This window comes from Brachionichthys hirsutus, unplaced genomic scaffold (genome assembly GCF_040956055.1).
Source record: "Brachionichthys hirsutus isolate HB-005 unplaced genomic scaffold, CSIRO-AGI_Bhir_v1 contig_814, whole genome shotgun sequence".
Taxonomy (NCBI): domain Eukaryota; kingdom Metazoa; phylum Chordata; class Actinopteri; order Lophiiformes; family Brachionichthyidae; genus Brachionichthys; species Brachionichthys hirsutus.
This window is the reverse complement of record NW_027180579.1, coordinates 39,320-67,291: the sequence shown is the minus strand read 5'-3', so window position 1 is coordinate 67,291 and position 27,972 is coordinate 39,320. Positions and strand designations below refer to the sequence as shown.

General features: G+C 49.0%; 1 protein-coding gene across 1 annotated transcript; it reads right to left on the bottom strand.

Moving 5' to 3' along the window:
• Positions 1–1,162: 1,162 nt before the first annotated feature.
• On the bottom strand, positions 1,163–23,520 carry LOC137916030 (dynein axonemal heavy chain 12-like). Its single transcript, XM_068759152.1, has 72 exons — positions 23,483–23,520; positions 23,078–23,189; positions 22,669–22,855; positions 22,521–22,578; positions 22,140–22,298; positions 21,682–21,874; positions 21,413–21,601; positions 21,175–21,328; positions 20,996–21,087; positions 20,725–20,903; positions 20,493–20,628; positions 20,274–20,399; positions 20,056–20,190; positions 19,632–19,825; positions 19,361–19,547; positions 19,076–19,261; positions 18,749–18,949; positions 18,406–18,600; positions 18,202–18,323; positions 17,974–18,109; positions 17,742–17,888; positions 15,998–16,117; positions 15,694–15,852; positions 15,445–15,615; positions 15,223–15,375; positions 14,880–15,119; positions 14,541–14,786; positions 14,289–14,408; positions 14,101–14,210; positions 13,772–13,955; positions 13,514–13,654; positions 13,353–13,436; positions 13,063–13,251; positions 12,835–12,954; positions 12,533–12,721; positions 12,304–12,455; positions 12,027–12,165; positions 11,758–11,924; positions 10,582–10,837; positions 10,196–10,492; positions 9,846–10,024; positions 9,409–9,601; positions 9,128–9,289; positions 8,826–9,020; positions 8,503–8,636; positions 8,255–8,417; positions 8,091–8,171; positions 7,795–7,974; positions 7,565–7,696; positions 7,362–7,455; positions 7,135–7,271; positions 6,796–7,037; positions 6,560–6,707; positions 6,314–6,459; positions 5,983–6,197; positions 5,712–5,904; positions 5,434–5,623; positions 5,154–5,326; positions 4,917–5,057; positions 4,639–4,797; positions 4,265–4,560; positions 3,918–4,174; positions 3,670–3,810; positions 3,432–3,569; positions 3,111–3,344; positions 2,825–3,013; positions 2,475–2,578; positions 2,186–2,390; positions 1,949–2,086; positions 1,780–1,871; positions 1,630–1,697; positions 1,163–1,530 (listed from the first exon to the last, which is right to left on the bottom strand). The coding sequence occupies exons 1-72, from the start codon at positions 23,518–23,520 to the stop codon at positions 1,337–1,339; spliced, it is 11,676 nt and encodes a 3,891-aa protein (XP_068615253.1). The 3' UTR covers positions 1,163–1,336.
• Between the last annotated feature and the right edge of the window lie 4,452 nt (positions 23,521–27,972).

Here is a 27,972-nt window from a genome sequence, read left to right as displayed (position 1 = left end):
GTGCATATTTATGCTTATTGTCAACTTCAAACGCTCACTAAAGCGTCCTCGTTCGCTCTCTTGTGGCCGTTTCTGGAATAACACCAGAAATGTTCCAAACATTTGAAATCGAAAAACACTCCGGCTGGAAAGATCCGTCCACAAAAACACTCCGACTGGAAACATGCGCTTTGTGATACTAATTACGATTATTTTGTTGTTAGGCGAGACTGGTCCGTCCACAAAACCACCCCGCCTCTGAACGACCTTCCGTTCCTGACACATCACAAAATTAAACCTTTACACATCCATAACGTGGTCACCGTTATGTGTGAATATTTATGCTGATTGTAAACTTCTGATGTTCACTGTAGCGGCGCCATGTCTCCACAAGAGGGCAGCATCATTTTATATTGCGGCCGTTTCTGGAAAGAAACCGGAAACCGGAAATGTCCCAAACTCCGTTCATTTCTTCGAATTATCGCGAGAACGGTACGTTGTAGAGACTTGGAAACCTGGTCTACCCGACATAATTCGGCTACGCTGAACACGCCGGTCCCAACCGCGTCTCTCCCGAGATATGGCAAAAATAAAGCTTTGCACGCATGTGACGTCTACACCGTAAATCACACCAACCTGTCCGTCACCTCGGTTATAGCCCTATGTGTCATCTATAAGTGTACCGAGTTACAAGTTGTTAAGACATTTGGTTGTGTGCATATTTATGCTTATTGTCAACTTCAGACGCTCACTGAAGCGGCCGCGTTCGCCCTCCTGTGGCCGTTTCTGGAATAACACCAGAAATGTTCCAAACATTTGAAATCAAAATATTGCGTGAACCGTACGTTCATTTGTGAAGGACATATGGAGAAACCAGTATTTCCTCACCTCGCACAATTTACATATTATATCTAATATACTATGCAGTTTTGATATTTTGAGTATTGTACGCATGGTTTCCATGGAAACGTGTTGTTTTTAGTGGCTGAGAGCATACATCACAAAACAAGAAAAAGCGTTTTGGGGTTTCCTTCTCCTGCTGGTCGGACGTCCATGTGCAGCGGTGGCGTTCTCGTAATACGAGAAGAGCTCTTTCTCTCTATCGCCCTGGCAAATTTATGACAGGTTGGAGACTACAATCACGTACAATTGCTTTAATACATTTAATATATAACATCTAAATCTACGTAATACACCCTGGTGGAACAAAAAACAAAAGTGGCCTCAACACATATAATATGAGACGGTTGATTTGTAACGTATACCGGCCACGAGGTGGCGATGTGCGGTGGCTTTATATTCCACCGACTCGGCTTTAGCCATCTTCATCCCCTCTGCTCCAGACAAACATTAATATTTAGTCATCGAGCTGCAGCAGCAGAGCGACGCCGCGCTTAATCCAATGCCGTGCCGGCATGTTTGTGGGCAGCAGCAAGGGAATGACAAAGTTGGTGGAGTGGCCGGTGGTGGACAGGGTTCCTTTCCTCTCGCTGGTCTTGTACAGAGGACAAGCGTACATGTCCGTAGGAGGTTCCTCGCCCTCATCTTTAGCTGCACGGGAGAGAAGAAAAGAAACAGAAAAATAAGAAAACGCACTAAACAAAAGAAAATCCCGATGGAAGCTGGAATGCGTTTTTTTCTGACGCTTACAGGGTTTTATCCAGATGATGGGCATCTTGCTGGAGAGCTCTTTGGCACGTTGCTCTACAAGAACTCCACTGATGTGGAAAAGAGAAACAACATTTAAAGCTAACGAAGTCTCTGAATAATTTTATTAGAATGAGGCAGAAGCTGCTTTACCGTTCTCTGTCCCACCGAGCTCCTTCCAGATACAAGCCGTTGACATAGACCCCGTCCTCGGGTGCTGTGTCCGACTCGTCCACAGAGAGAACCTGGAAGGAGAAATCAGAAAGACAAAACCGCGGATCAGTACAGCTTTTGGAGCGATAGGAAGTACTCGTCTTCTAACCTCAAAGTCCAAGCCGAGCAGATCAATGGGGATCTGGTACTTCCGAGCGTAGTTCTGCACCGCTCCAGTTAAGAAGGCCTGGGTGAAGTAGAACCCAGACAGCCAGAACACATTCGGTTTGCCATTGTCATACCAATCCTACAAGGAAAGAGCAAAAAGGAAGAGCAAAGAGTAAACAATATCTCCGTGTGTTCACTTTGTTTCTGCTCATCCAATGATTTCATTCCACCGACTCGCCTGTAAAAACGTCAGCCTGGCCAGAAGGTCGGTAACGTAGCTGCCCAAAGGTTTGAGACTGGCGTAGGAGCGTTTGGTCCAGGCCTCTGGGACCTTGCCCAAAGCCAAGCTTCCTGCGATGCCTTCAAGCTCTCCATCCATCACCACCAAACCCTTGATGGCCTTCAGCAGCTTCTTTAAAGTCTCGCGGATCAAACTGAGCAGCCTGAGAAAGAGCAAAACGAGTCCCGTGAGCAGGTCGGGATGTGCCGTCTCATTCCAAGTCCTCCGCGGATCCGCTGGTCCTTACACGTTGTAGCGCTCCATCTCCTGGACAAGCACTGTGTTCATGCTCTCCTCATACTGTACCGGGTATTTCAACAGCGCTGCCTTGGTGTCAAAGTTACTGGGAAGCTGGAGGACAAAACAAGAGAACACAGTTTGAGCACGCGACGCAGCTCCTAGAGCTCATATTCAAGGCAAACGCGGTTTCCCGTAAGGAACTGGCGCCGGGTGACGTTCATGGCAACAAGTTAAATCCAGACATTTCAAAGTGCGTCGCGACACGAACAATTCTCTTTCCAAATCTCCGCTCAGAGAAGATGATTATGCGCACAATGGTGCTGGGAGATTTCCCTCCTGGCCAAGTCAAGCTCACACCTTACAGATGATGTCATTCACAATGTCATAGAGGGCGCCATCGGCCCCGGAGCTCTGTCCTCCCTGAGTTTGTCGGCCTTGGGTGAGCAGCAAAGAATCAAACAGCAACTTCGTTTGCTGGAGATCCTTGGAAATGTCCACATTTTCATGCATCCCAAACACTTCCGGATGCTGATCCTGCGGAAGCTCCTGGAACACAAAACACGATTCCTCCTCGGTCGACATCAGATTGTCAGTGCAATGAGAACGTGTTGCGCTTCGTGTGCTTCGTGTCAAACGGCTTCACCTGGATGAATTTGATGCAGCCTGCATGGCTGGAGTTGGACGGGACGTGGTACACGCGGCTGGGGGAGAACGGGTAGAGCGGCTCCTCAATGACGTTCTTGTTGTAAACGTCGGCCAGGAGTGTCAACAGGAGGCGCCGATCCCAGTCGTCAGTCACTCGGCCGCCATAGTTGCACTCGCCAGTCAGGTAGGAGATGGCATCAAAGGGAACCTCCTCGTATTCATTAACAAACATCTGAAACATGTAAAAACACGCAGCATCGTGACGTCCTTTGCCTTCGTTCTCTCACGACACAGAAACCGGTCTTCTCTGAATGAACACCTGCAGCTGCCTGATGCTGATATGAAGGTCCGACTGATTGAAGCCGTAAGGAATATTCCAGCCCTGCGGTCCAAACGTCTTCCTCTCTTGAACCAGAGCGTGAAAGAAGCACAATCCAAACAGGAGCTTCTCCCAAACCTAACGGAGGGAATCACGAGTCAGACGCTTTCAGTATTGTCCATCTAGAAGCTGCAGAAATGTCAAATTCCTGTCATGAACAGCGTCGACACGAACTCACTTTCTCCTTATCGGGACATCCGCTGTAGAACGTCTGCTCAGAAATCGGGTCCGTCAGGTAAGACTGCAGGAGGTTCTGTCTGAGTCCGGTCGGAGGCTCGTTGGTCATTTTGACGCCGTTCTGCAAGATGGACACTGGAAACTGGAATCAGAGAGATTGTTGTCCAGCAGTGAGAACCAGAGTAAAGCTGGGCCTTGCTGCTCAAATGAATGGGACCAATAACGCGTGTTGTGGTGAAGCCAGTTTACCCGGGCTGAAGGGTAGCTCGTTAGCCACAGTCGGAATCCGGGCTTGAGGTCTTTGTTTTCGGGGAGGCTGTCGCAGATATCCTCCAGGGCGTTCATCCAAGAAATGGCTAGGTGGCAGTTCTGCAAGCAGACCCACGTACCGTTGGCAATGGCTTGTGTGATCATCGCCTCAGCCGTGGGTCCCTGCCCTTGACCCAGGGAGATGGACTGGAACTTGGCGCCGACCATCTGCTTGGATTTGGCAAATTTGAGCAAGCCTGTGGAGCAAATGTTTCACCTGGAATCATTTTCAGAGGAGGCCAGATTCTTAAACGTTCCAGACAAATGTTGGGATGTGGACGACTTACTGGCCATGGGATCTGCTCCTGGAGACAGCATGAAGACGAGTGGGGAGGACGGGGTGGAGTCCAGGTAGCTCTTGCTCAGGTCAAAGGTAGGAGGCTGGACAAACCTCTTCCCCATGTGCTTGGTAACAAACTTAGTCATAGCAGGCACCATCTTATCTGGCCGGAGACAGCGCAGAACCACCATCTTCTGCAGGTCATTCAGTCGTTCCTCCCATGGATCAGGCAGGGGAGCGTTCCACGGCTCCATGCTGTCATAAACAGGCTGGAAGCAACTCGCGTCTCTGATGAACGCCTCCCTGCAGAGTAAATACCAGTCAGAAAGGCTCTGAAAGGACAAGCAGGACCGTCGACTCTGTGTGAGTGTCGCTCTTTACTTTAATCCTTGCAGCCCAGGCAGTTCACTTGCTCGACAGATCTCATCCCAGCTCTTGTCTTGGAGCCAGCTGCTATCGGGATTGGGGATCATGTTCTGCAGGCCCACCCCCCCAGTTAACAGGAACATGAAGTCGCAGTACTCGATAGCGTCCTTTGACCTGGATGGAAAAATAAGGCGACGGAAACACAACACCACAAATAAGCATGTGGTAGAAGAACAAAACTCTGACATGGAACTGTAACGATGTCTAGTTCCAGTGTTGGCTTGAACACCCACAGGAGGATGTTGCAGCAGAGGAGAAACGAGAAGGTGAGCTTGTCCTTTTCAAACAGAGAGCGGCAGACATTACAGTACAGGATATAGGTGAAGTCATCCTCCAGGTTCCGAAGCCTCTTCTGCAGGCACCGGCTCTTGGCACTAAGGAATGAAAGGCAAACACTAGGAAGGTTCAGATCACCGTCGAGCAGCTCCGAGGTCCATTTACTGGAAGCTGCAGCTGCAACCTTCACGCACCTGTCTTTAATGGAGCTCTTAAAGAGGTTGACGAACCAGACGAGAGAATACTGGTACATCGGGTCGATGGCGGTCAGATCTGCAATGCTGAAGAAAAGCACCGACGCAAGTTTGGCAAAGGGTCTGTAAGCATCCCTGGACTTGGCTATGATGACGTTTGTCTTCTCGGCAATCTGGAAAAGACACAGAGAAGGACGTGAGATCTCTAGAGCAGACTTGTAGCGATCGTCAGGCGGACTTTCTAGCGAAAACATCGGCGCTCTCTGTGTATTGGCCACACCTCCTCTTTCTTAGCCCTCTTGTCAGATTTAATCTTTGACTCTTCCAGAACCTTGATGGCACTTTCATCCTCCAGGATGTCTCCTGTTGACTGCAGCGTCTCCAGGATCTTGTCCTCGGTCTCTTTTTGCTGCCTCTTATTGTCAGCCGACTGCACGATTGCGTCGTTCCTCTGCTTCTCGACTTCTGGACTGTAGGAGAGACGCATTTTTGCACTATTGCAAAATTCAGGTAAGAAGAAGCAGAGTTATGGACATGTGGGCTTCTTGTGAGCGCTACCTCTCCTGGGCGACCAGAATCCCCAGCAGCTGGTCCTCCAGTCCGTCTGGGGTGATCATGAAATTAAGCAGGCACACCTTGGTGGCCACCTCCGGTAGATAGTGAGGGTTCCTCAGCTTGGTGGTCATGTACAGACGGAAACCAGACGCGTACTCAATCACATTCTCCCCCAGCCTGATGCATTCCACGCCACCTAGATGAAAGAAGAGCGACTGTAGATCGTTTCCAGCTCTTAATGGCCCTCTCGCGAGAAGCATCCGATTCACCGCACCTTGTTTGAAGGTCTGCTTGAGCAGCAACGGTTCCAGCGAGGGGTCCAGTTCTTCTCCGACGTTTTCCAGCAGCAACGGCTTTCCAAACTGAATGCAGTTTTCCAGTGTTCTCATGAAGCGTGCATCTGTGGGTTTCGTGACATTCAGATCGTTTTCCTTCTCTGAATTCTTCACCCAATTGCTGGCCTGCCCCTGCGGGTCGATCATCAGGGGCCTAGAAGCACACCAACAGGAACTTAAACGAGTCTCCAGTCCTCTGAAAGATCCAACCAGACTCCTTCGTAGTAAATTGGCTCCGACGGAAGACGTTTTTCAGCCGTGCAGACTCACCATCTCCGTGAATTACCGACGATGACGCCGTTGTCCACAGAGAAATCGTCGCTGGGGAGACCTGCAATGTTCCAGGCCCTGATCTGAATCGGATCTCCCAGCGTACGGCTGAGAGAGAAGGAATCCGATGTTGGGATATTTTTAGACTAGAGATGTCAAAGAAAAAGGACAACACGGGTGAGTCCATGATTTGATGTCTGAATGAAAGGAGTTGGACAGAACAAGACAAGATGCAGGAGGAATCACCCGGCAGATTTGGGCCCATGATTCGATGCAGTCTCGTCTGAAGGCAGGAGTGAATCCCCCCAGGTATGCAATGACACCGGCGGAAATCAGACTGTCTCCAGTCAAGTTGGAAAATGTCTGCTGAAGAGCCTCTGCACTTTTGGACCAGCTAAAAACAAGAGCTTCAGTCAGTAAGTGGTGCAACCTCCTGACGTTTGCCACAGAGTAGAGGAACATTTCACGCGGCTCATCCTGACCTCGCCTTCTCTCCGGCCAGACCTTTGATTACTTTCTCGGCTCTGGCCAACTTGACCTCACAACCACGGGTCTCCGCTTCCAGGCCGGCCTTCTCCTCGGATTTCAACGTCTTTGTTTTCTGGAGACCAGCCAGACGATCCTCAACGTCCTGGAACGCCGCTTTCTTCTGACTCAGCTGGGCCATGGTCTCAGCCACGGCTTCCTGAGCTTCTTTGCACTTCTTTTTTTTCGGAGCCAGTTCCTAAAAGCAAAGAGATTGGTGTTAACTGTAGAAGCGTACCTCCATCATGAGGACCGGACGGGAGAAGATCAGCTCTGCAGAGCGAAAAATGCTGCACCTTCTGCTTTGTGTTATATTCCACCATCGTCTTGATCCATGAACAGAGGTTGGCTGCCGCAGACGACGATGAAGACACAACACTTGGTTCAAAGTCCTCCTTGTTCATGTACTCCGCCATCAGCTTCTTTATCACGGCTTCCTGAAGTTAAACAAAGAGCAGCGCTACTTGCAGCAAAGCCCGACCACGACTCCTGGATAATGAATTAGGAATGGGGCTTGGGACACTCACGGGAATATTGTCCTTGTCGAAATCCCTCAGATTCCGTGCAAAGTTTGTGTCACCAAGCAGTTTCTTGCTTGGCCCCCAGTAGTCTAGTATCTAGAGGGAAAAGAATATATATTCTTTACTGCAATACTTTGCTGCAGGATGCATGGAGAGAAATAAGGAGCAGACCATGGGAGGACAGAGATATTATATCTGGTCCAACCTTTTTTCCAGGCTTTTCCGGGTCATTTATCTTGTCTGGACTTTTCTGCATCATCACGCACACAGCTGCCATCACCAGCTTCACAGCTGGCGGTGGAGCTTTCATGGCCTTCACCACGGCGATTTGAGAGCTCTGAAACGGAACGCTTAGATCAGTTGACTCAGCAGTTTACCCCATGGAGAGAATGAGTGGAAGCCAACGCACTGAAGCAGTGGAGCTAGAGCACCCACCTTCAAGTTCTCCAGAGCAGCTTTGCCTGCTTTTTCCACTTCCTTTTGGGCAACAGTCACTTCCCTGTCACAGTCAGTCCTTAAAGTCTCCGCCTCTTCAGCTTTTTTGGTTGCTGCCTCCTCATCAGCTCGCACAACTTTACGCTTGGCTTCGACCTCTTTTGTCTCCTCCTCCACTTTCTGTAAGGCATCACATTGAAGAGATATATTCAGTATGTTCAGATCTACTGGTTAGATCTGTATCCTCAAGGTTTGATGATGATGATGATGCAGGATGAAGATGCACTTTTTTTCACCTCTGCTATTTTGCCGATTTCTTTTCGTGCCTCTTCCAGCTTTGGCTTCTTGATCTGAAGCGTTTGCTCCATGGTGGTGACCTGTATAGAAATACAAACGCATACTGAACATTCTGACAGTAAAAAAACAACTGAAACTCCAGTAGAAGCGGCACAAAATCTACCTGTGCTTCAGTGGAAGCGATCTTTGCCAGGCCATCGAGGTACCTCTGTCGAGCCTTGGTGATCGTCTCCCTTCTCCGAGTGAGTAACTGGCGGAACGTTTCGATCAGCTCCAGGTATGATGTGGGCGTCACATAATGATGGCTGCCGCGTTCAACGAGAGCTCTGCAGCACAACAGACAGTGTGAGGAAGATGCCAGAAACATCCTCTGCTCTAAAAGCTTCAGATATCACTCAGCAGAGATCCCACCTGTCTGAGAGCTCTATGACGGAGGTGTGGAACGCCTTGCAGATGGTGATGACATCCTGCCGCTCATCATCAGCCATCTCCAGAGAATGCAGGAAAGAGCTGGCTACTCGCCCCAGGGCTTCCTCGGGCCACGGCTGTCAGAGGAAGGAGGAGATGGGATAGAGAGAAGGTGACCAAAGGCAGGACGGTCTGTCTGCCGCACACATCGAGACACACCGCAGAGACAGCTTCAGAGACGATCTGAAATGCCGTGGAGATTACACTTTGTAGCTTTTTAAATACGAACAAGTGATTACATCCCAATCCTAATCCCAATCCAGTACCTGGAACCAGTCCACAGTGCAGCAGTTGATCAGAGAGGGAAACTGGCGCAGGCGCTGCCGGAAGGTGTCTCCAATGGGACTAAAGGCCACGACAATGTGCAAGTTCTCTCTGCAGCGTGCAACGAAGAAGGCAAACAGCGCTAAAGCACTCATCTCCAAATGGGGATTGGCCGCCTGGGCGACGGGACGCAATGCCTGGAGACCGAGAGATGCAGCAAAGGTAGCATGAAACAGTCAGTCAACGCGACTTTCATACGAGAAAGGATTCCTTGTGCAGCGACGGAACTGCTGCGACCACCTACATCCATAATCTCTTGCTTCTCATCTTTGTCAAACAGATTGGGCACCTCCCCCGCGTTCAGAATGCTGTCCACGTCCTCGAGGAACGCCTCATCTTTGATCTGCGTGTCAGTGATCAGAAGCACCATCTTCTGACCTTTCAGGCCAGCATTTTTCAGGTGCATCTGAAGGATTTGGAAAAGGAGCAGCCAGGTTTGTTCAACATGAATTCACAAATGCATAAATGGAAAGTAATGCAGTAACATATCAGATAAAGGACAGACATCACAACCGTGGCGCTGACCTTAAGGTCGTCTCGCCACTCAGCCAGGCCGTAGCTCTGAGAGATCTCAGGCTGAAAAGTGCTCATGTTGGACATGAAGGCAGCCAGACGGGTAACGGACTGCCGCCCGCTCCCGCCGACCCCCACCAGGAGAGCGTTGCCTCTCGGCTGCTTCAAGACGCGGCTGATCCTGCACAGGTGCTCCAGGACGTAGCTGTATCAAAGCACACACCATTTACCCTGCTAATTGAGCCATGATGGGACAAACATTTCATTAACTGGCCGCTACACACGGAACTGGATTGTCTGTTTAAATGTCTAAATGCACCGAGTGTACATTATAATATTAGCTCTAGTGCTAGTATTCAGCATCACACGTCCTTTGCACCAAGTTAGAGCTTCCAGTAAACGATCAGAGTACATATTGCCATGGACAGCATGAACCGGACTCTGCTTGCCGGAAGATGACGAGGTTCATGGCCTTCTTGTTCATCCGGTTGTATTCCTCCAGACTCGATTGCGCTACGTCAGAAAAGCTTTTTATGGAGGACACCTCAGCATACAAGCGCTCTTCCTGCTCCAGGTCAGGGTTCATGAAGTCACCAAACATAAGGTTCTTCATGTCTTCCTCAACCAGCTGAGTGTGGAAACACAGACAATGAATATTTCCTTCTATGGTTCATGTGTGCATGTTTTCCATTTGTGCAGCACAAATGTATTTGTGGGTGTTTTAATATACCAGTAGCAAATATACAAGTCAATACTTCAGTCCTCTACTAGTATATTATGACAATGAATCTCAGCTGACCTCACTGCCTTCCTTCAGGTGATCAAACACATGGTCAAAGGACTCTTGGAAGTGATCTTGGACGACGCTCCGCATCAGCTGGTACATCCACTCCCGATCTTTGTCGTCCACCAGTCGGTCATAGTAAACACGGAAGACCTCATGAACAAACAAGCGGATCATTGTCTGCTTGCTGTCCAGGGCCCCTCTCCTGAGCAGCATGCAGCCCTGGATGACGCGGGAGAAGTCCCGAAGGTTGAAGGTGTAATGAGACTTGGCTGGAGTGGGAAGCAGCTTCAGCATGGCTTTCTTATACACCTTTGGCAAAGAAAAGATAAGCAAATAGTCAAAGCATTAGAGAAACTAAGACCCCCCCCCCCCCCAACTTATTCGTGCTGAGCTCTGACCTCCATTGTGGCGTTCACTATTTGGTCTCCAACAGTGAAATATTCATCGGGGAATCCATTTTTGGTGAGAGACAATCTCATCAAGGTGGAGAAAATGTGAACCATGGTGCCGTCACTGAAGGGGTTAATGCTGATAACGTTGAAGTGCCTCAGGAAGCGCGCCGGCACGGCATTCCTCCCGCCACCAGGGGGCCCCATAGCTGCGATGAGCTGCAGGTCAACAAGGTTGATCTGGGAAGTGTCAGCCACGTCGAACCTGCCGATCAGAAGAGAACAATAGCGTGTTTACAACCAGCGTTTTCTCTCGTCTGGTGACATGTCGTTCTCTCGCCCTTTCATCATGTCGTTCTCTCGCCCTTTCATCATGTCGTTCTCTCGCCCTTTCATCATGTCATTCTCTCGCTCTTTCATCATGTCGTTCTCTCATCGTGACATCATGTCATTCTCTCGCTTTCATCGTGACATCATGTCATTCTCTCGCTCTTTCATCGTGACATCATGTCATTCTCTCGCCCTTTCATCGTGACATCATGTCATTCTCTCGCTCTTTCATCGTGACATCATGTCATTCTCTCGCCCTTTCATCGTGACATCATGTCATTCTCTCGCCCTTTCATCGTGACATCATGTCATTCTCTCGCTCTTTCATCGTGACATCATGTCATTCTCTCGCCCTTTCATCGTGACATCATGTCATTCTCTCGCCCTTTCATCGTGACATCATGTCATTCTCTCGCCCTTTCATCGTGACATCATGTCATTCTCTCGCCCTTTCATCGTGACATCATGTCATTCTCTCGCTCTTTCATCGTGACATCATGTCATTCTCTCGCTCTTTCATCGTGACATCATGTCATTCTCTCGCTCTTTCATCGTGACATGTCATTCTCTCGCTCTTTCATCGTGACATCATGTCATTCTCTCGCTTTCATCGTGACATCATGTCATTCTCTCGCTCTTTCATCGTGACATCATGTCGTTCTCTCGCCCTTTCATTGTGACATCATGTCATTCTCTTGCTCTTTCATCGTGACATCATGTCATTCTCTCGCTCTTTCATTGTGACATCATGTCATTCTCTCGCCCTTTCATTGTGACATCATGTCATTCTCTCGCCCTTTCATCGTGACATCATGCCGTTCGCTCTCTCTCATCGTAACAGCGGACCAGCCGTACCAGTGGCCGTGGTCCAGAAGCTGCCGGAGGAGCTCCACGGGGGGCTGCGCCCCAAACACCTCCGACGCGGGCATGTTCACGTCATCCACAAAGATGACGCACTTCTTTCCAATGGGAGGGCCAAACACTCCCTTCCTCCGCTTATCCAACTTGGAAACGATGAGATCCTGGGAGAGGATAAAGTCGAATGACTAAAACACCTCCTGCTCGTTTGGATCGTTCCACACCTGCAGGTCAAACCAGCACCCGACTGTTTCCTGCATGCACACCTGCGTCTGGTTGGCAGTTGTGCGAGCTGAAAAGTTAATGAAGGAAGGTAGATAGCGGTCTTTGTCCAGTTTGTTCATCAGCTTCTCCTTGATGTAGACGGACTTCCCGGTGCCAGTAGGACCAACCAGCAGAAGAGGTCTAAGCAGATAAGAAATATATAAAGAACAAAGGCTTCGCAGAGAAAATAGCTTTCTGTTAAATGTAAGTCAATCCGTGCTGGGACAGAGTGAGAAGCGTCATTCCTAAAATCAGAGCTAGCAGTGAAACAATCCGTACCGTCCGTGGCTGACGAAGAGGTCCATCAGGTAGGTGTAGCGAGCCGTGTCCACGGTGGGGACAATGACGTCTTCAGGATTAGTAGTGATGCTGTCAGGGTCGACGTCCTCAACCTCGCTGCTCCAGTGAACCCAGCTGCCGGCGCCGTCAAACTGGACAAGAGATTCAAATGGGATGAGCCGATTCTGACAAATGCGACATCCTGAGAAGTCGCGGTCTCACACAATACCTTGTAGAAGTAGTCGTAGACCAGGCCTTCCTCGTCCAGGGGACACGCCCATCTCCCCACGGTTTGAGGGACCGGATGCTCCGCTGATTCTCCCGACAAAAGCTTCCTCACGAACGAACTAAACTTCTCTCTGCTGTTTGAGTCGCAGCTGCCACCGATGGACCAAACCAGGGCGTAGGCAAAGGCTGCCTGGGAAACGGGTCGGAATACACAGACATGCTGAACTCCGAACTGCAAACGTCCCGGACGTTCACAGTAAGACGAGAGCAGAATATTCAGTAAAAGGACTTGTTGTTTTCTACCATGATCCAGATCCGAATCACTTTTTCCTCAGGATTTGACTTCAAAGGTTCGGCGAGGACCATTTCAAACAGGCGACACAAGGACAGAACAGTGTTGGAGTCAGTCGTGGCGACAACTTCCTGTCCACAGAATCAAAATGAAGCGTGAAGACAGTCATACGTAATAATGCACATAATGTGAATTCAGCAGGTGTCCGTCGGGCCTTTCGGAGGCCTCGGGTCACTCACCGTGCAAGACGTGCGTAGGAACAGGACGGCCGGCGGTACGAGCCACGAGAAGAGGCCCGTCAGCAAAGAGCGGGACTCCGGCTCCCGGAGAGCGTCAGGAAGGGTGTTCAACCAGGAGAGGAACAAGGGATCCAAGCCCAACTGAGACGGTTCCATGAAGATCATCCCACAGCGGCTGACTGTGGCAGGCTGCAGCGGGAGCATGAGAACATGTCACGGAACTAAGAACAGATCAGTCACTCCCTCTCGATCCAAATTTAGCCAGTAACGTCATGCCGAGAAGGACCTACCGAGGCCCGGGACAGGTCGTCCACCTCGAAGATCAGACTCATCTCATCGGGCATCTGGATGATCTCTCCATTCATCAAGCACAGCTGGGGAGTGAGAGCAATGCAGGAAGTTTACTCAAGAGTGAAACCAGGGAAAAGCAGCAGCACTGAGTGTTCTGCACCTTCTTGTTGTCGTCCAGCACTGTGTTCAGGCTCTCGATCCACAGCGTGTCGATGGGCCCATCAAACACCAACCATTTACGGTCCGGCGACTCGTCCGAGGCAAATTTCCTGAATGCGCTGGCCACAATCCCATCAGACCACTAACAAGGGCAAACACAAAGGGGCAAGAGTGAGAGGGCGAACGGGTGGCCGGCTGCTCCGTGTAGAAATCTACAGAACTTCAGAAGAACTTCCACAAGATGCAACCACAGCCGGACCTCATGGGAAACGGCGTCGAACTCTCCAAACAGCTGTCCCATGGTAATGGATTTGGGGTTCACGGTCGTGTAGCGGACCTTCCGCTCGTTTCCATAGCCACGTTCGCTCATGAAATTCAGAGTGTCGGCTAGAACTCGCAGCACTTGGGTCTTCCCAGCGATGGGCCCTCCAACCAACATGAAACTGAGGAACACAGAGACCATCTCCATGCAGCAGCACATTTGGAAGAGCCCCGTGAAGACTCTTCCAGACAGTGACGTACTGGATGACACGGAAACACGCCAACGTGAAACATCACGACAGAGGAACACGTCAAAGAACAACGCACCCGTGCCTGACAATCATCATCTCGTAGGTCTGGATCAACTTCTCCCAGAACGTGTCTGTAAGCTGGAGATTCTTTGATTTGCAGCAATGTTCAGCGGCCTCCCGGAACCGCTGCCAGCGACACAAACACATTGATCACACTGGACAGGCTAAGACTCAGGAAGAGTTAATTACAGCAACGCATCTGACCTTATAGTCAGCCTCAGGGAGGGTGATGCCGGGGAACACGTCGCGGATGATTCCGTCAAACAGTGGAATATCGTGGGACAGAAACTTGGGCTTATTCACATCTTTTATGGACCTCAAGACCTGGACACGACAACAAGCAGAAGACACGGAAGGGTCCAAAGGTGTCAATCACGTGGCAGGCCTCGACTCCGGGATAAAAGCAAGGAGTATACGCTCTGTATACTAGTACTGCATAACTATCAGCACCATTACCAGTATGTCCTCATCCTCTTCAGGGAACTTGAGCTTCAGGTTTCCAGCAGCAACAAGCACAGCTTTGACAGCCCTCATCCCGTAATCGTAATGGAACTGGGATGAGAGCTGCTCGGAACACAGCCGGTAGGTTGTTACGATCTTCACCGAGAGCGGCTTGGCATGCAGGAAGCCACTCGAATATAGAGAAACCTCTGCAATCAGTGCGTAGTTGGGCACCATCATGGCCACCGTCCGGAACAACGCCTGCAAAGAGAGGCGACAGAAAACGTGACTTAGAGGTTTCTTGATGACGTGTGCGTTGCATTGAAATAAATGGGAGAACGTGCAACACAACACCTTGAGGTTGTCTGGGAGCTCAGAACGTCCTGCATAGCCAGGATTCATGGTGATGGACACAAAGCAGTTGGGATTGAGCGTAAGCTGGGTCCCTTCAAAGTCAAACTTCTCTGCATGCAGCTCAACGGCCCTTTGGATGCAGAGGATCTGCTGGGCCACCACAGAGAGCACCTCCAGCTCAATGCGATTGAACTCGTCAAAGCACGCCCATGCGCCAGTCGAAGCCAGGCCTTTGAAGAACTGGAACAGATTGCAGCAGAGACACGTCAGCGCGACGTCCTGGCATTTGAAACCGCGCTGCTAGGATTACAAACGTGGAATCTACATTTGTAACTGGCATCACCTTGCTCATAGCGATGTAGTCCAGGCCGTCAGAGCAGTTGAAGACGACACACTGCACTGCCAGAGCTTTGGCCAGATCCTTGGTGGTCTCGGTCTTTCCTGTTCCTGCCGGACCCTCAGGTGCCCCGCCCAGATTGAGGGAAAAGGCACCAACCTGAGACAAACATTATTTGTGAGGTGAGAAGTGCCAATATTCACGCAGGCTGCTCGTTAGCCGTTTTACCAGAGTTCTGTAGCATCTGTCAGTCAGAGGAGTGATGACCAAACGGGGGGAGTTTCCCAAGTATTCGTAAGCATATTTCACATCGCAACTTATGATTCGGACCCGGACATTGTCTGAGCACCAGTAGTAGCGGAGCTGGGACAGCCACTGGAAGTCGTTTTGGCTCGACACCTCTGTAAAAAGGACACTCGTTATCCCACCAAGTCTTTGAGTCCTGCTGTTAAATGGACTTGTGGCCCAATCTGAAGCACCGTTCTGAAGCAGCTCTGCAACCACGTCCCTGGCATGGACGTCGATGGTGATCAGCGCTCCCAAAGTGATCCGGGTTTGTTTGGGCAGATCCCCTCTCACCAGCTCCACAATGTCGCTCAGCTGATTCCGGAGTTTCTTGTAATATTTCTTTAAACCCTGCAGAGAACAAAAAGCCAATTACTCTTGTTCCCGTTTCAGACAAAGGGGAAACTGGTGATCTCAAATTCCAGCCAACCGGACAGGAGTGAGACGTCGCTGCAGCAAATAAGCCAGAGCTGAAGATGACATTGTGAAAGCCTACTTTAGTGCCTCCTTTGATGGCTTCCTCAACTTCCCGAGTCCAGTAGATCTGGGAGGTGCAGAGGACCACCTGTCCAGGCCACTCCTTGACCCAGTTGATCCGTGAAGTATTAGTGTAGGCCTGCAAACACAATGACAGAGAAACGTTCACACGGAGAACCCCCCAACCTCACATTGTCCTGCACCGGATCCATACACAGCACGAAGGCATCTTCCTGGACATTTTGCTAGCCTAAAATGGCTCAGAGTAGAAGACAGGGTTAAACAGCTCAAAATGGGATTGGCATTTAAAATAGTCAATGCAGCTCTGCCCTCAGTCCCCTCAATCCCTGCATACCTGAATAAACACCTCCACAGATTTAGTGACACCCACAGCCACAACACTAGAGGGAGCTCAAACAACAACCTGATTACCCCCTCCTATAGGACTAACATGGGTAAATCATCTTTTTATAATACGGCCCCCTAAGGGTGGAACTGTTTGACTCCCGCCCTCAAAACATGCACCTCTTTGGCCTCCTTCAAAACGGCCCTAAAAATACACCTTTCAGGGGGACAGAGACGGAGATAGTCATCACGACTCTCTCCGGATCAACCCCCCCCGCCTTTTTTTGTCCACCTATGTTATACATACTATGTATCTTTTTAATTTTTAATTTATTGTAATTTTGCATCTGTGGTGTAATTTGTGTAGAACTTATTATTTTATATCTGGATTAATTTATTTTTATTTTATTGTTATTTTGCAGCAAGTTAGTAATTTAATATTAGTTTTATTTGTATTGTTAAATGTCGATGATTTATGTACGAAGGACTTTCAACGGAAACAAAACCGCAAGAGCTTTTTAGAAATGCTCCTCTTAGACAGGATGTTTGACTGTACTTGTACAGTAGTCCCTCATTTTCCGCGGGGGTTACGTTCCAAAAACAACCCGCAATAAGTGAAATCCGCAATGTAGTCATCTTTATTTTTTTTCAATTATTATACATGTACATAAATGTTTTAAGGCTGTGAAACCCCTCACCACACACTTTATACACGTTTAACAGGCATTAATCTAAATAGATTGTTTCAGTATTATAGAATGAAACCAAAGATCAGAACCTTTTCAGAACGAAACATTTGTTTGAGGAATATAAATATATAGTACGTACAGTAAACGTTTTCCTGTTAATAATGTTAAGGCGTGCAGGTCGAGGAAAGAGCCGCTTGGAGTGCAGAAGAACAAATATTCTACTCGTGCTGTCTTTAGCCTCTCATGCTGCTTTATTGGATAGCTTAGCACAGCGGAACGGCAGCGGCTACATGTATCAACAGGAAGAAACAAAACCCAAAAGGGACGTGACGTTTATGCTCCTACAAAATAAAAGCCTCTTTTTACACAGAGAATAAGAGCGCTATAAAACAAACGCTTAACAAATAAACACGATAGCTTTCAGAAATAACAAATTTAATTTTAATGACACAAGTTATTAATAGCAACTCGCGCGTATTTCACAGTTCCTCCGACCGCGCCTCTTCGTCCTTGCGCCGTTTCAAGGCGCGTTCAAGTGCAAAAAATAAAATCTGAAAAATTGAATTAAAACTCCGCGAAGCAGCGGAAGATGAACCGCATTATATCGAGGGACTACTGTACTGTAATACATGCTACTGTTTGACTGTACCTGTACTCTAACATTCCATCTAATAAATTTATTCATCATCATCAGACGACAAAGCTCGGTGCTGGAAACAGCCCTCTCACCTCGATGGATCGGCCTATTTCGTTTCTGACGCTGCGAATCATCCCAGACTCCAACTCCACCAGCCACTTCTCTACGGCCCCCCCGGCCGCAGCGGTGGAGATGTTCTCAACCAGCTGGATGTGCTCTCCCTCACTGCTGTACATGCCCTGCAAAAAGCACAGCATGCAACCCGAAACACGCCCTTTAACAAGCGGGCCCGTGGAATCCTGACAAGATGCCCGACCGCCGTACCTGGATCTCCAAGTCAGGCAGGAAGTCCAGTTTGGAAATACCCTCAAAGCACTTCTTCAGGTGGGGCTGTACTCGGGTGGGGTCTTTGGTCTCAGAAAGGATTTCAAGCATTTCGTCATTGGACAAGAAGAAGAATCTGGTGAGAATGTTAGCAGCCAGTATCAGAATCTCTTCAATGGAATCCTATATATTCTGATAGGAACAAAACAAAATGAGGATTTTCTTTACCTTGGAAAACTGAGCCGTTTCTTTTCCAGATAGACATTCAGGCCTTTATCGATGGTGTCCAGCTGATGGTTCGAGGATTGCAGTTTCTCCAGCAAATCAGGCTGAGCGGTCACCTCTAACACCTACAATTCCAGATCGGTTACAGAAATGTTCCTTCAGAGGGGAGCTTTTACAATAATGGCTGCTGCTTCCTTTCTAAATTACCCGGGAATCCCTCGCGCAGCGGCCCATGATCTCTCTCCAGGTGGCGTCGACGATTTTGAAGAGTCGTCCTTCTTCTGGAATCTGTTGCATGATGTCTTCCGAGGAGAAGATGGATTCCAAGTAAACCCACCGAGACTGCACCTTCAGCCATTCTTCGGTGACATCCTGGATGTGAATTAATTGCTCCTCCCATTGCTGAAATGACACGATACGTTAAAGCTCTGCAACGCTGGGCGTCGGCAGACTCTAAATCTCCTTCCTTTAACCGGATCACATCCATGCAAGCTGAGCAGTTCTTTATTCAGATGAAACGAGTCAATGCTCAAAAGGCTTGATCAATCACCTTGATCTGAATGCCAAACTCTTTAGTCAGCGCCGTCCCCATCATGCTCTGACTCTTCACTATGTGGTCTTCCAGCGTGGCCTGCAGATCCTCAACGCTGTGCAAGATGTGAACACCGGTCTCTCTGTACAGTTTGTTGGGGAAAGACAGAGCGACCAGATCGTCCTTCATGGCTCGCAGCTTGGTCTCCAGGGCAAACTCCTTTAGTGAGCCAGACAGAGAAGGGAGGGACATGGTGTTCAACAAATCTATTTTGTATTGAAGTTACACGTTGTCAAACGCCACAAAGGAAAAGCAAACCAAAGATAGAAATTCAGCAGCTCTTACTTTACTGGCATGAGTACTGATGGACTCCAGCTGGTCCAGATGAGGATTCAGATTCAGCTGGAGGAGAGTCCGTGCAGTAACACCGGTCTCAGGAGTCAGGTCCGCTCCTATCAGCGCCGACATCTGCTCCCGGTGGCGAGGTCTGATGGCTGGGTTACACAACGCCATCAGCACAGGTCGATGCACCTGCAACACAAACACATTCACCCCATACACAGGCTTAGCTTCAACAAATGAGCACTGCAAGACTTTCCCAGCATGCCCCGTTCAAGTCAGCTCCAGCACCTTGAAGCTCGCGATCATCTTCAACACTGTGGCGGACAGAACCGTTGCAGGGCTTTGCAGCGTCGGTTGTTCCGCGGCTGGTGGCTTCTTTTGGAAAAACTTCTGCACCTTGAACAAAGAACGCTCCATCTCCACATCAGAGTCAAAGTACTCACTGCTCTGTTCATGGAGGGGACCGTCCATCCATCTATTCACAAAGAGAGAGACGTGGTTTGTCATCCCAAGCCAAGGCTTTGACCTCAACAAGGACTTCACCAAAGGGACTCTTGACCTGCTCTCCGTCTGCTGCCACTGCTGCACCAACGAGAAGAGCTGCTCGTAAGGCTCCACACTCTTCCTGAGTTCCTCCATTTGAGGGTAGGACGACTGGTCTTGTGCAAAGAAGGCCTCCTCTTTGTTAACGGTGACGATGACGTGCGCAGCCTCCTTCAGTTGCTTGAGAACGGCTCGGATATTCTTCAGATACTGCTCAAGAGGACATGAAAGACAACTTGGTATTATTTTATGTTCATCACTACTTGACAAGTAACTTAAAGGCATGTTGACCATGAAAATGATTCAAGGACACGTATCCATCCCATGTGAAGCTCAGATGAGCAGCATCCAGTGTTCCAGACTGCAGCACTAAGCATGCTAACGCAGCCACATGTCGCTACATGTAGTTCAGCTAAACATGAGGGACATGTGTGCCTCACCTCATCAACACGGTGCATCTCAGAGTATTCGTGGAACTCCTGGAAGCTGCCACTCAACACTTCAAAGTCGATCTTTAATCTTTTTCTCCTATCAACCATCTCCTTTTCCCCTTTTTCCTTGCCCTTCAGAATAATCTGCAGAACACAGACGGCGTCCTCAGACAGGTCTTCAAAGAATAACTCGATCAGCTGTTTGCAAGAAGCGTGAGAGGCGTTACCTCGTCAGCACGTTTAAAGATCGCCGGCATCTTCCGTGGCCAAAGAGTAACAACCGAATTGAGCTTTAGATCCTCTTTGGCAAAGGAGTGATGATCGAGGAGGTAAAGCAGGCGACAGTGGACTTTCTGCAACGGCAAATCAAAGTGTGCTATCGGCACCGATTCAAGAGCGCTGAAGTGAACATGCATTTATTCCTAGAACTCCGGATCAATCCTGACCTCAATCTGTTGCTGGAGTTCTCCGAGCCGGTCTTCCTGAACCTCTTTGGTGAACTGGATGGTCTCAGACATCTCCTGGATGCTCTCTGGGGGTTTCAGTAACCGGTCCCTGATGCTCTCAAATTCAGAGCAGATCCTTTGCACAGACACAAAAACGGGTTTGGAGAAACATTTGCAAACGGAACTACAGGAGAAAACGTTTTGCTCCAGAATGTTACAAGAAGAGACTGACTGGATGTTTTCCTCCCGGTGGACGGCGGCGAGTTTCTCTATTATGATGCAGGCGTAGCTTCTGGCTTTGGCGGCCAACTCCTCCTTGAGTTCCTGGCATTCCAGCTGCACCATTGTAAAGTGGGCTCTCACGGGGAGGCTCATGATGTCCTCTGCCAGCACCATGAACCACTCCACTTCCTGTGGAAAGGAGTGAAACTCCATATTTGTTCTTCAAACGGCAAAGCTGGAAACGAACTGGAAGATCGACAGCACAAACGATGTTTGCTCACCTTGGCGTAGTCGTCAAGACAACGCTGCTCAGCTACAAACGCCTCCACCCGAGCTCGTGCCGATCCGTCCACCAGCCAGGCAAACTTGTCAACTTGAAAATGAAAGAACAGCTCAGCATATTTTGAACAAAAGTCAGCGGGAGGAGGGCTGGAAACGACTGAATAGCAGGACATCCCACCAAAGGTCTGGAGATGCTTGACGGGTTCCTCTAGATTCTCGCACACACGTGTCTTTAAAGTCTCGTGGGCCGAACAGAGTACCTCCTCTGGCACCTTAGCATCCACAAACGACATTTGAGCTCGTCCCAAAGTGGACTGGAAGTTCGGAACCTTCTGTAAACCAGGAGACGTGAAAATATAAAAACCAGCGTGAGCGAGTATTTCCAAGCGAGGGTTCAATAAATGCCTTGAACCCACCTGCAGCGTGTTGGTGACACAGTCCAGCATGGCCGACACAGACGCTTCCAGCTCCGCTACTGTGGGGGACATCTGTAATGTTGCACCGTTGAGTGTCAGAGACACGCTGATCAGAGGCATGAGGTGCTGATTGCGTGGGTGGAACAGCTCGACAAACTCATCGGTGCATTTCTTCAGCAGGGCTTTCAACTACAAGACAAAAAGACACCGCGTCATCATCGGCTTTTTGAGTCCAGATTCAATTCAACACAAGGTCGGTTTCCTCTCACCTGATTTGACACGAGGACAGATGCGCATCTAAACAGGGAGATCTTTTCTGGTTCTTTCATGTAATAGATGCTTTTCTTCTTCAATTGGAGGAGGATTGGCTCCAACCAGGTTTGGAGAAGATTGTCCTCTGTCCTCTTACAGCCCACGTTGATTTTGTCCTGCAGGCTTTGGTGGTCCAGCGGGCCTGCAGACCTGTTAGCAACACAAGATAGAAGCTGTTGAACGGGCCCTTGTCTGCACTGCTAGAAAGCGTCTTCTCAGCTGCAGCAACTCCATGGAAAGTTTCAATGCAACAATTTGGCACACGAGACATTACTCCATTTAGCAGGTGATGCATCGCTGTCAACTGAACATTGTCCGGCAGCACAAGCTGCAAGGTGGAACAGCCAATGAGGTTTGGGTCAGGCTGGGGCCCCGAGGGCCCCGAGAGCGTTACATGCAGCATATCTATCCGTACCTGCAGCCGGAGAGGTCCACCAGCACCAGCGTGGAAAGGTTCCGGTAACACAGCTCCAGGATAATCTGCATTACCGGATGAGTGATGCTCAGAGTGTCGTCAAGTCGCTCGCGGTTCTCTACAAAACCTTGGTTCCAACACCGGGAGAAATCAAGACCCCTGAAAAAGATCGGCATGAAAGTGTTCAGTTTAGTAAATGTACACGTGCTAGTTTTTCATCCGTCCTTTGTGTCAATTACAGGATCCTATTGACCAATTATCAGATCTGATATTCAGCTTTTTACAAACGCTTGGGCATTGGTTTTTTTAACAATGGTCTTTTTGTCATGTTTTGTTTGTTTCCCGATAGACGGATCGGTCCTTTCCTCATCCGACACTCACTCTTTAACGCTCGTCGCTCCTGAAGGACCTTCTCCCTCTGCTTTTATTATACGATTCACTGCAGGAGGAAAACACGACCCGGTGAGAACCGGTTGATCTGCAGTCGATGTACTGACATACGGTATCTAAGCAACAACAAGCCGGACACCTGTGTGCTCTCTGAGCGTTTTCACATTGTCGTCCGTTATTTCCGCGTGGAGCTCCTGAAGTAATTTCCTTGTCGCACTTGTCTTCGTCATGTCCAAACCGACTCGAGCGTCGATGCGCTCCAGCGAGTCTTTGGAGGGGGGCGCAATGTCCCGTTTCCCTGCGTTCTCCCTCAGCTTACGGAGGGCCTGGCAATGGAACCGAAACTCAAAATAGGCTTCGGTTTCATTCTTGAATTTTCTTCGTACTTATATTTGTACATATTTCAGAATTTAAAAACAAAACCTACCCAGCGCTGTCTGTTCAGAAGCGTTTCCTGTGAAGCAATGATACCGAAAACAATTAAATAAAACATCACATCCTGCAGACCTTTTATTGAGGCGGAGACTCAGTGGAAACAAACGTCTCACCAGTCCTGGAGGCTTCGGTATCACTGCCAAAGGGAAGGCCGGGGGCGTGTCCCGATCGATCCACTGGGCGGCTGCTCCGTCCGGCTGTGAGGCCGATCCGCTCTCGTAGCCACTGACCAAGGAGGAAACAAAACGTCACGCAGGAGGAACTTTGCACGTCACAGTTTCAGCCGCCCGTATCCGGATGGAACCGTAGGAACCACAGGTCGCCCAACGTGGACCGACGTTTCCCAGATGTTAGAGAAGCAGCTTCAAAAGTTGTTTTGTTCATGAAATGATTTTCACACAACGAACATTCAATGGGGAATTTTATTGCATGGTGAATTTTGTAGCGATAATCCTTCACACGAAACAAAAAGCTCCAGGTGCTTTGAAGAGGAGCGTCAGGTCCACTTAGTTACTTACCGGTGTTGGCCTTGATGTACAGCGATGCTTTCCCTCATGATATTGTGAAGGAGGTGACATCCTGAAATTGCGCATGTGTGTGTGTGAACGACTGTCTGTGTGTGTGTGCGGCCCTGCGACGATCTGGCACCACGTCCGGGGTGTGCCCCGCCTCTCACCCGTTGACTGATGGGACCGGCTGCAGCACGAGCCACGGACCCGGTAACAGGCAGAACGGTTGAGAAGATGAATGAATGAATGAATGAATGAAGGAGAACGTACGGTGCTGCAACGCTTTCACGTGGACGTATGCTCTGCCGGCCGGTCAAACTGCTGCTGCGTCGCCCACGTTCAAGTTGGTCTTCCGTGTTCCGCTCCATGTCTCTTAGATTCTTTCAAACTTCTTTCAAACTGCAGAAAAAAAGAAAGGCGACAACGTTTTGATCCTGTAGAATTCCAGAAAGGTTGAATTTATTACATCAGGATCAGAAGCTCAAGAATTGAAGCTGTTGTTGATTTGCTTTGCGTATTTTTGTAAGGTAGGAAAGTTATTTCCATGTTCCAACAGTATGATGGACCACAGGGGGGCGGGGGGGGGGGTATGTGACGTCACCGCACAACCTCCCAAGCTGGCAACCCGGAGAGTACGGTGACAGGAACCGCATTACCCACAATGCATTGTGGGAATAACGGATCAGCGAGTAACGGGTGTCGTTGGGATCCACCGGTTGGGTTGCTTTTGTACGCGATAAATAGGTTGAATAAACAAGAATAAACGTTCCTTTTTTCCACAACTTTCCCGAAGTGCGTCCGTGCGTAAAGCTGCTTCCACAGTGCGTCGTGTGAACGTGGGGTAATAAACACGGTGTCCCACCGGCGAACGTTGAACCGTCGGACCGCTCGACTCACCGAGTTCACTCAAAGTTCGTGAATCTAACTAATGAAATATACAAACGTGATCTCCGTTTATGGCAAATACACACAGAACTCGGTCTAAAATAGCATTAGCATAGCTAACAAGTAGCTGAAATGAGAGTACCGGACAGTAACTGGCACCAACTGAATGACATCATCTGGACTCGGTACCGCTGAATCCAGATTTATCTCCTCAAATGCTTCAACCCAATCGTCCGGTGGCTTCAGCAGATGTTAGAATAGAATAGAATAGAATAGAATAGAATAGAACAGAATAAAACCGAGAATTACCGGCGCTTTTAACGGAGGTAGAATCTACCGGATCGTGTAACGTACCTCAGCACGTCCTCCTTAAGCGACTGCTCTGTCTGAAGTCTGGACGCGAATGACTCTCCTCGCTATGAGGAGCACAGGGGGGCGGGGGGCTGCGTGACGTCACCACACAATCTCCCAAGATGCACCACGGCGCCTGGAACGAACCATTGTGTGTGTAGAGGGTGCCTTTATCGTCAATAATGCTGCTACGTAATAACACTGTTTATTAAACGCAAAACCAACCAGTGTGTTTTTACTACATGCCTTTCGAGCTACTACATAGAGTTGAATAAATGATTTCATCAAACGATCAACACGTTTTAGTTTTTAAATGGATCGGAAGTCCTGCGTGTTTCTCGGATCAGCGCCGGCATCGTTCAGGATTCACCAAAAGCACAACGTTATCGTCATCTTGAACCATTCGCGTGCGCGTATAGCGCCTTGCTCAAGGGCGCCTCGGCAGTGCTCTGGATGCAGACTGGCCCCTCTCCAGTCAGCAGAGCTGGGACTCGAGCCGCTTCCCCGCCCAGGGCCCGAGCCACCGAGCCACTGCCTGAGCCGGACTCGTTGCTTTAGACGGGGGGGCGTTGTGTGGTTTGCGTTCGGCGCAGCAAGCTGCCTCTTTGTTTGTCTGCTGTGTTTAACTACAGAAACGGAAGAAGCTGTCCCGGATCCAGCGCAGCGTCCTCCTGATGCTGCTGGGTCTTCTGCTCTTATTATTTGGACTGCTCTGCTCACCTAGCATCAGGTAACACACACACACACACACACAGTGATAAATGCATGTCTGTGCTTGTGTGTTTACTAGATTTCACTAGTGGATGATTAAATATGAAAAGGCTTGTTTACGCTGTTCTTTGTATCTATGCTAAGTGTCAGAATTGAGCCTCTTAGAATTTCGAACAAAATAAATCCTGTACATATTTGTGTGGTTTGTGGCGCCTTGATATTCGTTTTATACTATACGATCACATGAAGACAATTTGTATTTTGCCTCTTTGTACAGAGAATTGCGTGTCATGTTGGAGATTTGGACATGCAGCTGTGCAGATTTACATTTATGTTTTTCTGTTGTTCTGACCAGAATAAATGCAACGAGTAGACGCTGTCAGACGACTGTCCTGCATCACCGCCACCAGCCTGCAATCCATACACGTTACATAAGCTAGCGTGTTTGTACAAGCAGATCCAGGATCAGCAGAGTAGATCGATCTGCTTCTCGTGGAGGCTCTACTGCTCGGCTTCAGACGTGCTGACCCTCGGCCTGTCTTCCTGTTCACTGTGTGTGTATGTGTGTGTGTGTGTGATTAGGGTTGGACGACTGGCTGGAGCTGAATGAGAGCTTCCTGAGGACCGTTCATCCGGATGTGAAGTCTGCGTTGGGTCAAGCTGTGGCTCCTGTGGCAGGACCACATGTGGGGCCAGCTCTGAGCCTCGATTCAGGTCCAGATTCTGAGGCCAAGCCCAGAGAACCAGACGCCCCCCTATGTGTCATCTATAAGTGTACCAAGTTACAAGTTGTTAAGACATTTGCTTGTAAACTTCTGATGCTCACTGTAGCGGAGCCATGTCTCCACAAGAGGGCAGCATTTTATCTTTTGGCCGTTTCTGGAATGAAACCGGAAATGTCCCAAACTCCATTTATTTCTATGGGCAAATTCCAAATCGAATTATCGCGAGAACGGTACGCTGTAGAGACTTGGAAACCTGGTCTACCCGACATAATTCGGCCACGCTGAACACGCCGGTTCCAACCGCGTCTCTCTACGACCTTCCCTTCCCGAGATATGGCAAAAATAAAGCTTTGCACGCATGTGACGTCTACACCGTAAATCACATCAACCTGTCCGTCACCTCAGTTATAGCCCTATGTGTCATCTATAAGTGTACCGAGTTACAAGTTGATGAGACATTTGCTTGTGTGTATATTTATGCTGATTGTAAACTTCTGATGTTCGCTGTAGCGGCGCCATGTCTCCACAAGAGGGCAGCATTTTATATTGCGGCCGTTTCTGGAATGAAACCGGAAACCGGGAATGTCCCAAACTCCGTTCATTTCTTCGAAGTATCGCGAGAACGGTACGTTGTAGAGACTTGGAAACCTGGTCTACCCAACATCACTGGTCACTGAAGTGGCCGCGTTTGCCCTCCTGTGGCTGTTTCTGGAATAACACCGGAAATGTTCCAAACATTTGAAATCAAAATATCGCGTTAACCGTACGTTGTAGAGACTTGAGAAGTGGGTCTACCCACCATAATTCGGCTGTGCTGAACACGCCGGTCCAACCCCCGCCTCTGTACGACCTTCCGTTCCTGAGATATGACGAAATTAAACCTTTACACGTCCATCACGTCGTCATTCTTAGTCACAGCCACCTTTCCGTCACGTCAGTTCCAGCCACATATGTCATCTATAAGTGTGCCAAGTTACAAGTTGTTATGACATTTATTTGTGTGCATATTTATGCTTTTTATCAGCTTCAGACGCTCACTGAAGCGCCCGCATTCGCCCTCCTGTGGCTGTTTCTGGAATAACACCGGAAATGTTCCAAACATTTGAAATCAAAATATCGCGTTAACCGTACGTTGTAGAGACTTGAGAAGTGGGTCTACCCACCATAATTCGGCTGTGCTGAACACGCCGGTCCAACCCCCGCCTCTGTACGACCTTCCGTTCCTGAGATATGACGAAATTAAACCTTTACACGTCCATCACGTCGTCATTCTTAGTCACACCCACCTTTCCGTCACGTCAGTTCCAGCCACATATGTCATCTATAAGTGTGCCAAGTTACAAGTTGTTATGACATTTATTTGTGTGCATATTTATGCTTTTTATCAGCTTCAGACGCTCACTGAAGCGCCCGCATTCGCCCTCCTGTGGCTGTTTCTGGAATAACACCGGAAATGTTCCAAACATTTGAAATCAAAATATCGCGTTAACCGTACGTTGTAGAGACTTGAGAAGTGGGTCTACCCACCATAATTCGGCTGTGCTGAACACGCCGGTCCAACCCCCGCCTCTGTACGACCTTCCGTTCCTGAGATATGACGAAATTAAACCTTTACACGTCCATCACGTCGTCATTCTTAGTCACACCCACCTTTCCGTCACGTCAGTTCCAGCCACATATGTCATCTATAAGTGTGCCAAGTTACAAGTTGTTATGACATTTATTTGTGTGCATATTTATGCTTTTTATCAGCTTCAGACGCTCACTGAAGCGCCCGCATTCGCCCTCCTGTGGCTGTTTCTGGAATAACACCGGAAATGTTCCAAA